The following is a 15,696-nucleotide window of genomic DNA, read 5'->3' on the forward strand; positions in this document are numbered from 1 at the left end:
AGCTTCAACTTGAAGAGCTCAAGAGCAGATGAGAAGAGGCGAGGAAGAGAGGAGAAGACCGTGGCGTGGGCAGACTCAGTAGAGGGGAATAGAAGAAAGGGTGCGGCTGGAGACTGGAGAGGAAGATCGAGCAAGCAGCGAGCTGGAGAGGAGAGGAAGAGAGGAGGCAGGCGCAGCAGAGAGGAAGAGGAGGATCGGGCTGGGGCTGGAGAGAAAGAGAGGAGGGGGTCGCAGCTGGAGAGGAGAGGAAGAAGAAGATCGGGCGAGGGCGAGCTGGAGAGAAGAGGAAGAGAGGAGGCAGGCGCAGCCACGCGGCTAGGGCTAGAGAGGAAGAGGAAGAATGGAAGATCGGGCGAGGGCGAGCGAGCAGGGAGGGCGAGCGAGCAGCGAGGGCCAGCGAGCAGCGAGTTGGGAGGAGAGGCAAGCACGGTAGATGCTATAGTCGGGAGGAGTGAGGAGCGAGCAGCGAGCTGGAGAGGAGAGGCAAGCGCGGCTGGATGCAGTCGGGAGGAGAGGCAAGCGCGATTGGGCTGCAAGATTTAAGTAGAAAACCTCAGTTTCATGAGGCACGCCTAGGCGCGCCTCACGCCCCAGCGCCTAGGCGCGCAAGGCGAGAGCCTCGCCAAAACCGCCTCGCCTTGGCCAAGGCGAGGCGCCAAACTGGCGCCTTAAGGCGCCTCGCGCCTAGGTGCGCCTTTGATAACTATGCATAGACTTCAATGAGGTTTTCTCACTAGTGGTTAGACATACCTCAATTAGGATGCTGCTTGCTATTACAGCCCACTTAAACTTGAAATTAGAGCAAATGGATATTGAGACTTAAGAGGAGAAGATATTGATGGAGCAACCTAAGGGTTTTGTATTTAGATGAAAGGTGGAGAAGGTGTGTTTGCTTAAGAAGTCCTTGTATGGACTTAAGCAATCACCAAGGCAATGGTATAGAAAATCTGACTTGGTTATGTTAAACCAAGGGTATAGGAGGACCTCCAATGATTGCTGTGTTTATTTTAAGCATATATCTCCTAGTGTGTCAATTTATTTTCTCCTATATGTGGATGACATGCTTATAGCAAGTCAATCAGAGACTGAAATACAGCAACTGAAGCTGAAACTTAAGTCTGAATTTGAAATGAAAGAGCTCGGGGAGGCAAAGAAAATTCTAGGGATAGAAATTTTCAGAAATAAATAGCATAAGAAACTATACCTGTCTCAAAAATCCTACCTAGAGAAACTCCTTAAGAGGTTTGGAATGGTCGATGCAAAGGCAGTGAATGTGCCTTTTGCCCCACACTTCAACTTATCCTCAGATCAGTCCCCTAAAGATGAGGAAACTATGAAGAAGATGATTAGTATTCCATTCTCTAGTGCTGTAGGGAGTCTAATGTATAGCATGGTGTGTACAGAACTTGATTTGGCCCATGCAATGAGTGTTGTAAGCCGGTTTATGGCAAATCCAGGTAAAACACACTGGAATGCTGTTAAGTGGGTGTTTAGGTATTTAAAAGGGTCTAGTAGCATGGTTTTGCCCTATGGTGGAGCGGATATGGGAGAAGCAGCCAGCATCTTAGGCTATTCACAGAAGCTTGTGAACATTGGATATATCATTTGGATATGTTGGAAAAGATAAAGAAGAAAGCCTAAGTTGGGCCTAAGTCATGGCCGAGAGGATAAGAAGAAGAGAAATTAAAGAGAGAAAGGTCCAGCTGATAAAGATAAGTATAAATCAGATAAGAAAATTAGCACTTATGTATTTATCTTAATCTAAGAATTGTTGTAATCTATACCTAAATAGTAGGAGTGTAATCTAGTCCTAAAGTTTAGGAGTTTTCTTAGGAGTTGTATATATTTGCATCTTCCGGCTTAATGAATTTCTATGGAAGTTATTTCATCTATGAAACTTCCTGTAAATCTGCTCATCAGGATATATGCAACTTTTTACTGTTTCTCATTGGAGGTAATAGATTCTGTCAAGATTCTTCAGCTATTAATTTGTTTGTAGGAAGAGGCAGGTACAAGATTCCTTCAGTTGGATGGCCTCCCAAGATGGGCAAATATGGGTGAACACTTCTTTTTTTGGAAAGAAGATATTTTATTAATGCAAATAAAATAAGGAACACTAATAAATAGAATTTCATTAAATCAAATAAGGGGTGAACTCTTTTATGTTTGTTCTGATGGAACATAGTGGGGAAAATGAGCCTCTGTCTTGGATTTGGCCATCCAATAATCCTGAAAATCGCCTTCTTCAGTTGGTTTTCGGCTCAATCTTTTGTGTGTTTTGTATGGCTGGTTTATTCAATGGGAAATCCCAACCTTATATTCTTGGCTTTTGGTTTTTATGTAAGAAATATATAGCGCTTTTCAGTCTTTATAAGCCTTCTTTACATTGGCGTGCTCCCCTTCATGTCTCAATAGCATGCATATTATTTACTAACACAAAGAAACATCTCCTTAATACACATCATTTCATTCAAAAGGACTGACTAACAAATCAAATACAATACACAATATCAATAAATTTGCACTTGAAGAAACTCCAGGTAAAGATTATAAAGCATGGCAAAAGTTTTATGACTGAGAGAACATACCTGTCATCATGCCAAAAGGAGTTTGCATCCAACTCAGGCAGCACGAGTGTAGCATTCATAATTCGTGCAGCAAGAACTGCATTACATATCTAGAACATTCCAAACAGGACTTTAATGCATATTGGACAAGCCATGCAACATGCCACACGTTGAGGTACTCCCAAGGTTTAGAATAATATAAGCAAGATATATATTGAAGCCAGGGCATTGTGAAATGCAAACTTCATTATGAAAGATATGAGATAAAATTAGACTAGAGCATGGTGTAAAGAACATGAGATTAGGCCAAAGCATATCCAGGGGAAGTCTTATGGTGTATTAGAAGAATTAGATAGATACAGACCGCACTGCGCTGTTGATTCAGACCACCATTACATCGAACCCTCAGATGACCATTGCTCTCTTTTGGAGGAGCTGCAACAATATGAAAAGGACAAACTGGATATCAAACTAGTAAATTATGAGTTTCCAATTAGATGCAAGAACTATTCCTCATAGGAATTCTGAAGAAAACCCAGACACTACATACGGGGCCAATCAAATCGTGGAGCAGATGAGGGCCTCCAACCATCAGAAGCAGCAGTTTCCCAAAGAGTTTCTGTGTCGATCTGTTTGAACAAAGCCAAAAGTATAAAGTTCATTTTTGAAAAGTCACTGGAAAGTCATGGGTTTGAGTTATGGAAATAACCACTTTGCAAAAAAAAAAAAAATCAAGACAAAAGTTGTGTCCCAATACGACCCCCTCTCAACCTAGATTAGCAGGGAGCCTTCTATATTGGGAATCCTCTTTTTTCATTTATTTAACTGAAGCTTGTTCAAGCCTCAAGCCTTTATATTTCTTTTGATGAAGTTTATCCTTTTCTTTTTTTACTTCCCAAACTGTATCAATCATTTGTGAATGTTGCTTTCCCAACTAGGAGTGATCCTAGTTCCTATAGTACATAATTATGTGAGGAAGCACTACTACTACAACAACAACAATAACAACATGGCAACTCCTCATCCCACCATGGGTGACGGCTACATGAATTTTATCTAGCCTTTTATTCATTTCTATCTATGATCTTATCTTATATGAGGCCCACAAAATTAATATCAAACCTAATTGTCTCTCACAAAGTTTTTCTTGGTCCTCTACCTCTTTTGGTAAATACTTATTCCATTCCATCTACTCTCCTCACAATAACCTTTATTGGTCTTCTTCTCACATGATCAAACCATCTTAAATCTACTTAAACAAAAAACTCATCTTAAATCGTGTATCACTCATCTTATCTTCAACTCCAAATTAGTTTGAAGACAACAGTTAACTTCCAAAGACAACTGCAAAATTCCAGCTACTCCAACATTCCACATCGTTTCAAAACACACAAGAAATAGTGGAAGTCATTCACTTCGGGAATTAGTTCACATTTAAACATCACGTTAACTTATCAAAAACCTAAAGACGAAGAGGCAAGTATTATCACGAGATGAACCAGCTTGCTTGGAGATTTTAATTTCTTAGTAGCCGAATATTTTGTTATTTCTTATTGCTGTAACCCTTAGTTATCTAGCTGTATTTTTTCCGTTGGGAGTTAGTTTTGGGCCCCACATGCAATGGGCAAAAAGGTTGGTTGCAACCGCATGAGGGAAGGAATCTGCTATGGCAGACTTACCCTACCTCCGGCTAGTATATATCTTCTCCAAGGTTCTTTGGAGAGGTATCAATGAATAGAATCTGAATTATCTTCCTACTTCTCATTTCCTCTCTATTTTTCTCTATTCTCCCTCTTCATCCTGTTCTTTCTATCCTTCTGTTTCTGTTCTCATTCCTCTTTCATTACTTCGGAGCTAGTATTTGCTTGCCACAAGTCAGGTTGTGACAAATTGGTATCAGAGCCACCATCCTCGACCAAGCTAGGATAAAGACGATGGAGGGAACTCGAATGAAGGCCTTGGAGTCGCAAGTACAACAGTTCAACTCGGCAATGATCGACACCCATAACCGGATAGAGCAATTGGAGTTAGGAGCTAACCAAAGTCACAAAGCGATTGTGGCAATGGATCGGAAGCTAGAGAGTTCCATGGAAGGATTGGAGTGAAGACTTTAAGGCTCTATAATGCGGGTGCGAGAGGATGTGGTTGCCCAAATGCAGCAGTTTATGTTAATGTTTGACAACCAAAATCAAGTATATCTCTCGAATTTGCTCCTAGGGAGAGAACATAACCAATTCTTCAAGGAAATCGGGGAGCTGGTGGACAAGGTGTTGTGGAAATAGCGGGTGAACCCGAGGATGAGCCGGAAAGGATTCCTCCACGGGGGAAGGAATGGTCCAGGTAATATCCACCAACCGGGATTTCCCATGCCCCGGGTAGACATTCCCACATTCAACGGAGTGAAGCCCCGATGGTGGCTGCGAAAATGTGAGAGAATGTTTGATTGGTATAACATTCCTGACGAATAGAGAGTGTCACTGGCATCAACTTACTTCAATGAGGTGGTTGATGCCTGGTATCAAGGGTGCATAAGGCAAAGAAGGGATTGTACTTGGGCGGAATTCTCGGAGAAAATGTGTGAAAGATTCGGAGAAAGGAGCATGGTGGATGTCATAGAAGAATTCAATAAGCTCGAACAGACCGGAAGTGTAGAGTCATATCAGGTGCGATTTGAAGAGCTCAGGTCTCTCATGATTCAACATAACCCCCACCTATCCGAGACCTATTTTGTGTCCAACTACTTAAGTGGGCTCAACGAAGAGTTGAGGCCAATGGTTAAAGTATTGAGGCTTCAAACGGTAGAGCAAGCAGCAGAGAGTGCCCGCCTACAAGAGTTAGCAGTGGAGGCAATATTAAAAAAACAGAGGTAGCAAACAAGGGGAATGGTTGCGGGAGCCTCTAACTCGGGGGGAAAGGGGTATGCTAGAGAGCCAGGGAAGGTAAGCAATGGGAGTAGAGGTGGAGTGGGCACAGGTTCACTGCCGTATGGGGATCAATTGAGAGAACAAAGGCGATTCGCTGGCCTCTGCTTCCGTTGTGGGGATAAATACCACGTCGGGCACCAATGCAAAAGACAGATCCTATTACTAGAAGGAGATGATAACCAGGAAGAAGGGGTGATGAAGGAAGGAGATTGCGAGGACCTTGAAGAGGAAGATAATGGGGAGATTTCCATTCACGCCTTGAAAGGAGTAGTTAACAACAAAATCATCAAGGTGGAGGGACAAACCAAAGGAGGGAACCTCATGATCCTGATTGATAGTGGGAGTACCCATAGCTTTCTTGATGAAAGCACGGCCAGAAGGTTGAATTGTTAGCTGACAGGGACACTTCCCTTGAGTGTGACAGTAGCTAACGGCCAAAAGGTGTTGAGTAGGTCATCTTATAACGGTTTTTGCTGGGAAATGCAAGGAGAAAAGTTTGAGGTGGATTTAAGGTTGCTGCAGTTGGGGAGTTGCGATGTAGTCCTTGGGGTGGATTGGATGAAAGGGGTGAGCCCCATCAGCTTCGATTTTAACAAAATGAAAGTATCCTTCGAGAAGGAGGGAAAGAGGATGACTTTATCGAGAGATAAGGAGGCTAGGACTTGTAAAATGATTTCGGGAAAATGGCTACAAAGAGTGTTCAAAGGAAGATGGAATCAGTTAGCACAATTTTTCTCAATGATGGCCATAGAGGAAGGGCTGGAGGATCAAACGATACAGAACGAGATTGGCCTAACTGGCAGCACACCACAGGGAGGTCCAGACTAGGTACATTACTTAGAAATTATTAGTGAACTGTTGATAGAATATGAGGATCTTTTTGTGGAACCCAAATCCTTGCCCCTAGCCAGATTATTTGACCATTCCATCCATCTTAAACCCAACCTAGAACCTGTCAACAGTAGGTCCTACCAATACCCCCCAATTCAAAAAAAATGAGATAGAAAAGATGGTTAGGGACATGCTTCAACAAGCCATAATTCGACCTATCCAAAGTCCATTTGCCTCACCCGTTCTCTTAGTTAAAAAAAAAGATGGATCATGGCGATTTTGTGTAGACTACCGCCAACTTAATGCCATGACTATCAAGGATAAATTCCCCATCCCCTTGATAGAGGACCTTTTGGACGAACTTCATCATACCCAATACTTTTCTAAACTGGATTTGCGTTCGAGATATCACCAAATCAGGATGAATCCCAAAGATATCCATAAAACAGCCTTTAGGACCCACCACGGGCACTTTGAATTCTTGGTGATGCCATTTGGGCTCACCAATGCCCCAGCTACTTTCCAATCCCTCATGAATAGAATTTTTGAACCACATCTTTGAAAATTTATACTTGTATTCTTTGATGACATACTTGTCTATAGTCCTACCTTTGAACAACACTTGAACCATCATAGAACTACCCTTTAAATCCTTAAATCTAATCAACTCTTCATTAAGAAATCTAAGTGTGCGTTTGGTCAAGGACAAATTGAGTATTTGGGGCATATTATATCAAAGGAAGGAGTTAGCACCGATCCAAGGAAGATTGAAGCTATGATAAATTAGCCAAGGCTGGCCTCGGTTAGGGCCCTGAGGGGATTCCTAGGTTTGACGGGATACTACTGCCGAAATGTGCAAAACTATGAAACAATCAGCAAACCTCTAACTGATTTGTTGAAGAAGGGGGGATTCAGCTGGAATACTACGACAGAAGAAGCCTTTCAAAGGTTGAAGGAGGCCATGAGCAGGGTGCCGGTTGATGTGAACCCCACGAAGGAAGGTGAGACCCGACGATCAAAAATGGTTCCTTTGCCAAGGATCGTTCTAAAACAGATTCATAATAAAGAAAACAAAGGACCTTGACCCGTTATCTATATAGAGATAAGAACCAAAGGTATAAGAAGGTAGGGTTGACGCCACACTCAAGATAGATGAGAAGATTTGTGAGTGATAAGTCAAGGATGAACGCCACAAGATAAAATCTTGATAAGTTCAAAATAGTTCATTGAAGAACCAAAGAGAAAACTCTCACAAAATAATATTGATCAAAAACTAAATTCCTCTCAGGTTACATTGGCTTATATAGCCAAACTCAAATTCTAAATTAGAAAGAAACAAATCAAATCCTAGGAATAGTAGGAATTGATTACAAGAAGGAAATAACATAATCTGATAAAGAAACAAGAATTATCTAAAATAGAAAAGATTTAAAACAAAGGAGGAAATAAGGGAAGCTTGGATCTTATCAATCAATCATCCCCACATCTTGTCAATCAATCAACCAATCAATCAATCAATCCCAAATCTTGCAATCTTGTCAATTAATCAACTAATCAATCAATCAACCCCAAATCTTGCAACCTTGCAAATCTTCTCAATCAATCAAATCTATCAATCCCATATCTTGTTATTGGGCCTCCATAAATGCTCAACAGATATTGGGCCTCCATTAATGCTCAACAGATCTTGTGAGGCTTTAGCAACCTGATTCACATCACCGATTTTGGGGCTGCTAGACTTCACAAAACCCTTTATGTTGGAGATAGATGCTAGTGGGACTGGAGTTGGGGCAGTGCTAGTACAGGAAGGAAGGCTGTTGGCATTCCTAAGTCAGGTCTTGAGCCCTAAACATCAAGGGCTCAGCATATATGAGAAGGAGTTCATAGCGGTGTTGATGGCAGTGGAACGGTGGAGGCACTACCTGGAAGGAGGAAGATTTGTAATCAAAACTGATCATGAAAGTCTGAAATTTCTGTTACAACAAAAGCTCAAAACTCAGCTGCAAAAGAAAGGGATGGCCAAGTTAATGGGTTTGGACTACTCAATTCAGTACAAGAAGGGTAAAGAGAACAAGGGAGCAGATGCGGTTTCAAGGTGCCATGAGGAAGGAGGCAGCACAGCTATGACGGCTGTGATTCCAGATTGGTGCATGGAGGTGATACGCAGTTATGAAAGGGATGAAATGGTGACAGAGGTGTTAGAAAGATTGGCAGTGGGATTCGAATAACAAGAGGGTTACACCTTAGTGGACGGATTACTAAGGTATCAAGGCAGAATTGTAATTGGTAATAGTGCCAGCCTCAAGAAAAAGATTCTGCAAGCCCTACACAAATCACCGATAGGGGGACACTTGGGAGTTCAAAACACATACCTGAGAGTGAAACAACTCTTCCATTGGTCGAGGCTAAAGACAAAAGTGAAGGAATTTGTGATGGCCTATGACACTTGCAAGAGATGCAAGTATGGAAATGTAGCTTACCTAGGACTATTGCAACCGCTACCCATACCCAAACAGACTTGGTCGAGCATCTCAATGGATTTCGTGGAGGGGTTGCCGAGGTCTGAAGGAAGGAACATCATTCTGGTAATCGTTGATAGGCTAACCAAGTTCGCCCATTTTATAGGGCTTGCTCATCCTTACACTGCCAAGGAGGTGGCCAAGGTTTTCTTAGACTAGGTGGTGGCGCTGCATGGTGTTCCTAAGATAATAATTTCGGACCGAGACAAGATTTTTACAAGTCTCTTGTGGCAGAAACTCATGAAGGCGATGGGAATTAAATTCGGTATGTCAACAGCCTACTACCCTCAATCGAACAGGCAAACTGAAAGAGTAAATCAGAGTTTAGAAACATACTTGAAATGTATGTGTATCCTACAACCTAAGGAATAACATAGGTGGCTAACCTTAGCACAGTGGTGGTATAACTCTAACCACCACTCTTCCCTCAAAATGTCTCTGTTTGAAGCCCTCTTTGGATATAAACCACCCATCCTACCAGCTATGAGGGATCACACCACCGTAGCCTCGGTTGAGGAATATTTACAACAAAGGAGTGAAGTATGACGGCAGCTAAAACAAGAATTGGCGTCCGCACAAAACAGAATGAAGCAAGTGGCTGACCGGAAAAGAAGCGAGAGAGAATTTACTGTGGAGGAGAGGGTTTATTTGAGACTCAAGCCTGCCCACCTGAAGTCGATCACGTGGGGGCAAGTGTCTAAGCTCAGCCCCCGATACTATGGGTCCTTCACTGTAGTGGCTAAAGTAGGGAAAGTGGCCTACAGGTTACAACTCCCTGAAGAATCTCACATACACCCTATATTTCATGTCTCTCTCTTGAAGAAAGCAGTGGGGACTGAACGGGTGAACCCAACATTGCCCCCACGACCAAAGGAAGGGAATAAGGTGGAAGAGCCAGAGGCTGTGCTGGACAGGAGGGTAATTTACTACCAAAGAGTCCCGCTCATTCAAGTTTTAATCAAATGGAAGGGAGGCTCAACAGAAAACAACTCATGGGAATATTTGCCAGATTTGCTTAAGAAGTTTCCTAGATCAGCCAGCTTACTCAAGATTTCTTAAGGACAAGAAATCTGTTAAGGGGGGAAAATTGTCACGAGATGAACCAGCTTGCTTGGAGATTTTAATTTCTTAGTACCCGAATATTCTGTTATTTCTCATTGCTGTAACCCTTAGTTATCTAGCTGTATTTTTTCTGTTGGGAGTTAGTTTTGGGCCCCACATGCAATGGGCAAAAAGGTTGGTTGCAACCGCATGAGGGAAGGAATCTGCTATGGCAGACTTACCCTACCTCCGGCTAGTACATATCTTCTCCAAGGTTCTCTGGAGAGGTATCAATGAATAGAATCTAAATTATCTTCCTACTTCTCATTTCCTCTCTATTTTTCTCTATTCTCCCTCTTCATCCCGTTCTTTCTATCCTTCTGTTTCTGTTCTCATTCCTCTTTCATTACTTCAGAGCTAGTATCAGCTTGTCACAAGTCAAGTTGTGACAAGTATCTTCTCAAGTAAGGGAATCAAGAGGGGAAAAAAAAAACAAACAAAACCATTCAAATCGGAAGCTAGAGAATTGTAAGAGAATAGAAAAACCGACCTCAGATGAAGATCGGGAGATGGGCTGGTTGTTATTACTCTTCAAGGTGGATAATAACGAAATGGAACAAATCACGAGGACAACGACTGCAATGGACAACCTCCCAAATAGCCCTTTAACTCCTCCTCCTCCGCTCAGATGCTGCTTTAGCTGGGGGCGATAGTGTCCTCCTCCTCCTCTCTTGTGAGTGGCCGCTCCATCCCCGGGCCTACAATTGAACAGTAGATCCAAATGAACTCAAGAGAAAAACCACAATCGCACAGGAATACTACAATAATCAAGCAAGAATATAAATACAAAAACAAAGTATGTAGTTTACCTTCTCATTTGGATTGAAGGTGTTGCATCCATCAAGCTTGGTAAATGAGCAACGATTGGGGTCTTATTATAGTATGTCGCCCCAGTTGAGCTTAATGGCCCCTTGTGTAGTAGTAAACAATGTTGGCCAAGGGAATGGGACTTGAGCCTAGAGTGCACCTGAGAGCAAAACAGGTTGGAAAGAAGTTTTCATGTTTGTGCATTAATTATCTGTGAACATGTCATATATCCCCTTCCTTAGCAATGGTATTAATGCCATGTGCACATTATCATTCCAAACTAAGACAACACCTAGAAAGCAAGAAAACAAGCCTGGGGTTGGACATGTGCTATTGTGTTCTGAAAATTGAAGGCACGTATCATGGCTTGTAGTTACTATGGTCTCATAGCATGTTGCAGTTTGAAACTTGGAAGTATGTAAAGACATAGTTACTTTGTATAATTGTATGTGAGATAGCATTATATGTGGATAGATGTGATTACCATGGTTTGAGCACTTAGAATGAATGCATGTTAAGTGGGTTGGACTTACATAAGGTAAAGATTGAGTAGGAACCACGTGAGAGTCGATTGATAAGTCAGCTAAATGAAGGAAATGGGCCATGATTGTTATGAGTAGTTGACTGTCAGGTTTCTTGTGAAGCATCAGCAGGCCTAGAAGTTTGTGCCATGGTCCTAGGGTTTAGCCTAGGACTAGAATGAAAATCGGAAGGATTCGATACAGTTAAGGTCAAGAACAGAATGTATAGAAGCGAAATTGAAGAAGAATGTGGGGAGAAATTAGAGAGAATTGAGGGAGAATGGCAAAAGAACGACAGAGAGAGAGAGAGATTGGAGAGAAATCTTAGGAGAGAATTGAGAATTCAATTATCAAAATCAGCATCAGCATTCCTCTGTTTATAGCAGCCTTTTAAAGGCATTATCAGCTTCTAGTTAATTGCATAACAACATCCATGTGCTTCTAACCACTAACTAAAATATCTCCTAACAAACTAATATAAGCCTATTACAATATTACCCATTTCTTATATCCCTATCACAATATTGTCTTTCTAATCCTCCTAGAGACATGACAATTTCCCCACCTTGAAACATATCTTGTCCCCAAGACATGCCAAACCTTCACAGCTTCCATTATGCTTTTTTTTTTATTTTTTCCCTTTTCTTCCACAGCTTAGATGGAGAAATTTTGAAGACATCTTTCACTGCCAATGGAATGATCCCAAGTGACTTTTGCTCTCCATGCATGGTATGAGTCTTCCCGCTGCTAGTAACACCATAAGCAAACATTGTACCATTAATTCCTTGCATGGCACCACTTACAACCTGCTGAGCTGCAACATCAATTCCAGTCTTCAATCCTCCCTTCAACAAGGGTGACAAAAATTCTAATCAGGCAGTTGTAGCAACAACGAACAAAGCAGCAGCAGCTTTGTTCTTCTCAGCTAAACTCTCGACAGCAACATGGTGACACCATTTAGAATAAGCGAGACTTCCTCCTGCTGGTGCTGTCTTCGCCTTATCACTAGCTAAGGAATCCTTAACATTATCTAAAACCATAGGCAATGGAACCTTATCATTAGGAACTCCACCACCCATTCCCTTTCTTATAGAATTATGATCTTGGACACCCTCCAATCCTTCAGTCCCTACACTAGTCAACAGATGTAACGAATTGGCCTTAGCTTCCTCAGTCACTTCATCAAATGCTACCCTATTTTCCTCTTGCAACCTTTCAATAGGTGCATCTTGCGGTCTTATTTTTTCTTCAAACTTCTCAAGCATTGATGCATAACTCATCCCCAATTCCAGCAATTCCTTGTGGCCTTTTGTCATTCATGTCATCTGATTGACTGCATCAATCATCTCTTGTTTTTTGTTCTCATAATTATCATCTGAAACATCCTCATCGAGAACTACTTTTCCCAACGAATCTGATTGTTCCTTTGTACCTGCTATCCTAGCCACCAGATTGTTACAACTTGCCTTTAGATAATGCTTTTCACTGCCAATATCATTTCCAATATTGCAGTCATCTTCCTGTCATTGCTGCTCAAATCAGAATACTTATTTGCTGCCCACAATTTAAAGTAAGTAGTGAATCGACCTGACATAATCTTGACTTCTCCTTCAGTTGCTCCACTCCAAGAAATTCCTCTTTGTTAAAACTTTGGCGATAATCATCGAAGTATTCTGCTGGGAAGTTGTAATGATACTTCTTAGTCAGTATCATCGCAAACTCCTGTAACTTCTCGCGGAACATACAACCAAATTCCTCACACGTTTCATGAATCCCACTTCTTGTTTCTTTGTCCCCTTGGTTGATCTCCTTCTCAAAATTCTTTCCCCATGTTTGATGCTTCTGGTCAACTAAAAATGAAGCATTTTTTTGCTGCCATTGAGGCTACTCTCTTGCTTGAAAATTAATCACATCAACCGGCAATAGCCTAAACAGATTAGAATGACTAGCTTGCCAACGAAGTCTGCCTCCCGAACTCCAATCCTCAGTGCTATGGCAGCCGTCTATCACCCTAGGCATTGGATTCACTCTTTGAAAATCAAACCTGATCCCGATACAGGATAATTTGCATGTTACAACAACTTTGGTTGGCCTTCAAGAGTTGCCTAGGGCTATCAATTGTCTTGTCACGCCTGCTGCAATAATTCCTTATACTTATTGGAATCACTATCGGACTCGCCTTACCCAACCACTCAATTGCACCCCAAATTGTTAAAACTCAAATGTATTCCTTCCACTCGTCGGAGTTCCGCCAGATCGCCGAAATTCAGTACTAGAATGGCTTGGGCTGCTCGCCTCCCTTGTTGGATTGTGTTGTAACTGAAGGAATTCCCCGTAATTAAGACCTGATGGATGCAGTAATTTTATGAAGGAAAGGATCTGTGACTCTTAGCTCTGCAACCATTACCTTCCCTAATCTGCAATTAATTGTTGTTCAGGAGTCTAGGACTGACAGCAATCCAACCTGATCGCTGAAATTCACTGCAACGAACCACTACGAATCAGCTATCGCTCAAGATTTGCTCCACTTTGGATCAACAAACATGGTTGGTCTGTCCTTGAATTTCGCCGCCAAGATATTTGCTGGAATTCACATGTATTCTTTCCACTCCCCAGAATTCTGCCCGATTGATGGCGTTTCTCCAATGGAATCGCTTGTTGCAATTGTTTCCAACACTGGATCATAGCAAGTCCAAGATCGCCCAGACTCCCTGTGCGACTATTGTGATTCAACGACTGCCCCCACCTGCTTCCACTTCGTGCGGAGCTTGCCGAAATTCGTGGCCGAACATCCACTTCTTGCTTCGCCTCCCAAGTCCGTATTCAATTATGGCTTGCAACTGATTGCTACCTAGTACCTACTCATAATAGCCACCCAACCAAGATTCTCAGTGGAGTATTCACCCAATCACTGAGTACTTCAAGCGTATATTGTCGGAAATTGCTACTTCTTCCCAAACCTACTGCTAAGGATTGTTGGAGTCCATGCCGCTTCTGGCAACTCCTAATACAGAATTAGTTCCGAGATCTAATGGCCGTCTTCGAATTCAAAACTCGATTAGGAGTTTCTAGAATTCCCAAACTACAATCACTCACCCAATCACCGTCCAAGGAGTGTCAAAATTCACCTGAATTCAGTGCCTCTGATAAGCAACTAAATTGCCGATCATAATCAACTAACATGATGGATCAACCACTTCCGAACTTGCTCGCGATCGCTCCAAATGCAAGGTCGCCCGGTCTACGTCCACTTCACGCCTTGGTCGATGGTCACAACTTCCTAAATCTTAACCAAGAATTAATTCTCAACCGAGATACCATCCAAGCGCGCTGGAATACTTGAACTCGCCTATTTCGTTTAATCCTTGAAATTGATTTTAGCAGCCTTCAAAATGAATCGGAACCACAGCCAAGAACCGTTGGCTCTAATACCAATTTGTCATGGTCCTAGGGTTTAGCCTAGGACTAGAATGGAAATCGGAAGGATCCGATACAGTTAAAGTCAAAAACATAATGTATAGAAGGGAAATTGAAGAAGAATGGGGGGAGAAATTAGAGAGAATTGAGGGAGAATGGCAGAAGAACGAGAGAGAGAGAGAGAGAGATTGGAGAGAAATCTTAGGAGAGAATTGAGAATTCAATTATCAAAATCAACATAAGCATTCCTCTGTTTACAACGGCCTTTTATAGGCATTATTAGCTTCTAGCTAATTGCATAAGAACACCCACGTGCTTCTAACCACTAACTAAAATATCTCCTAACAAACTAATATAAGCCTATTACAATATTACCCCTTTATTATATCCCTATCACAATATTACCCTTCTAATCCTCCTAGGGACATGACAGTTTGGTTGTAAAGGGAAACAGACAATTGTGTGAGGACAAAGAGCCTGAATGATCAATTGTACAAAAGACAGTCAACTATAGACCGATTGCCCAAATTAAAAGGTTCAGAACATTGATTGACAAAGATGGGATGGTCGATTGTGAGGTTAACGGTCATTGAAGGATCAACTATATTATGGAATGGTCCATTATCAGCAACAAGTATAAGTCAGATTGATAGCTCAAGGAGCAGTTAACTGTTGGAGTCAACTATCCAGTTCAGTGAGCAAAAATAAGGAAAGCAAAGTTGGGGAAGTCAAGACACAAAAATGGTTTAGACATGCATACTGAAGATGTTCAAGATAACCCAAAAAGAGTTTGTAATTCCCATCCTAAGGGTTAACCTATAACCCACTAAGCACTAGCACAGGTCCTAGGAAAGGCCACTTGGACCACCTGTCTCAAGCTGATCTAATGGCCATGGATTGTTGTAAGCATGTTATAAAACCCTTTTGACAGAAGTATGCCCCAGGTTATGGGTAGGGCACCATAACAATCATATCAACGCAACTTGAAACCAAAAACTTCAAGTTATTA

At 41.9% G+C, this 15,696-nt stretch overlaps 2 protein-coding genes across 46 annotated transcripts in view; one reads left to right on the forward strand and one right to left on the reverse strand.

Moving 5' to 3' along the window:
- The window catches only part of LOC127789339 (aquaporin SIP1-1-like), an 80,433-nt gene that overhangs the window by 23,510 nt on the left and 41,227 nt on the right, over positions 1-15,696 (forward strand). The window lies entirely within an intron of this gene.
- The window catches only part of LOC127789328 (O-fucosyltransferase 1-like), a 128,683-nt gene that overhangs the window by 17,136 nt on the left and 95,851 nt on the right, over positions 1-15,696 (reverse strand). For 42 of the 45 annotated variants that reach the window (XM_052318240.1, XM_052318239.1, XM_052318235.1 and 39 more), the window contains 5 exons: positions 10,752-10,909; positions 10,433-10,640; positions 3,118-3,196; positions 2,932-3,002; positions 2,589-2,677 (listed from right to left, as the gene is read on the reverse strand). In XM_052318240.1, the coding sequence (XP_052174200.1) occupies positions 2,589-2,677; positions 2,932-3,002; positions 3,118-3,196; positions 10,433-10,640; positions 10,752-10,909 (605 nt within the window). The remainder of the gene's footprint in view (positions 1-2,588; positions 2,678-2,931; positions 3,003-3,117; positions 3,197-10,432; positions 10,641-10,751; positions 10,910-15,696) is intronic. The other 3 variants (XM_052318246.1, XM_052318245.1, XM_052318279.1) reach the window with 1 other exon arrangement.

This window comes from Diospyros lotus, chromosome 13, assembly GCF_014633365.1.
Source record: "Diospyros lotus cultivar Yz01 chromosome 13, ASM1463336v1, whole genome shotgun sequence".
Taxonomy (NCBI): Eukaryota; Viridiplantae; Streptophyta; class Magnoliopsida; order Ericales; family Ebenaceae; genus Diospyros; species Diospyros lotus.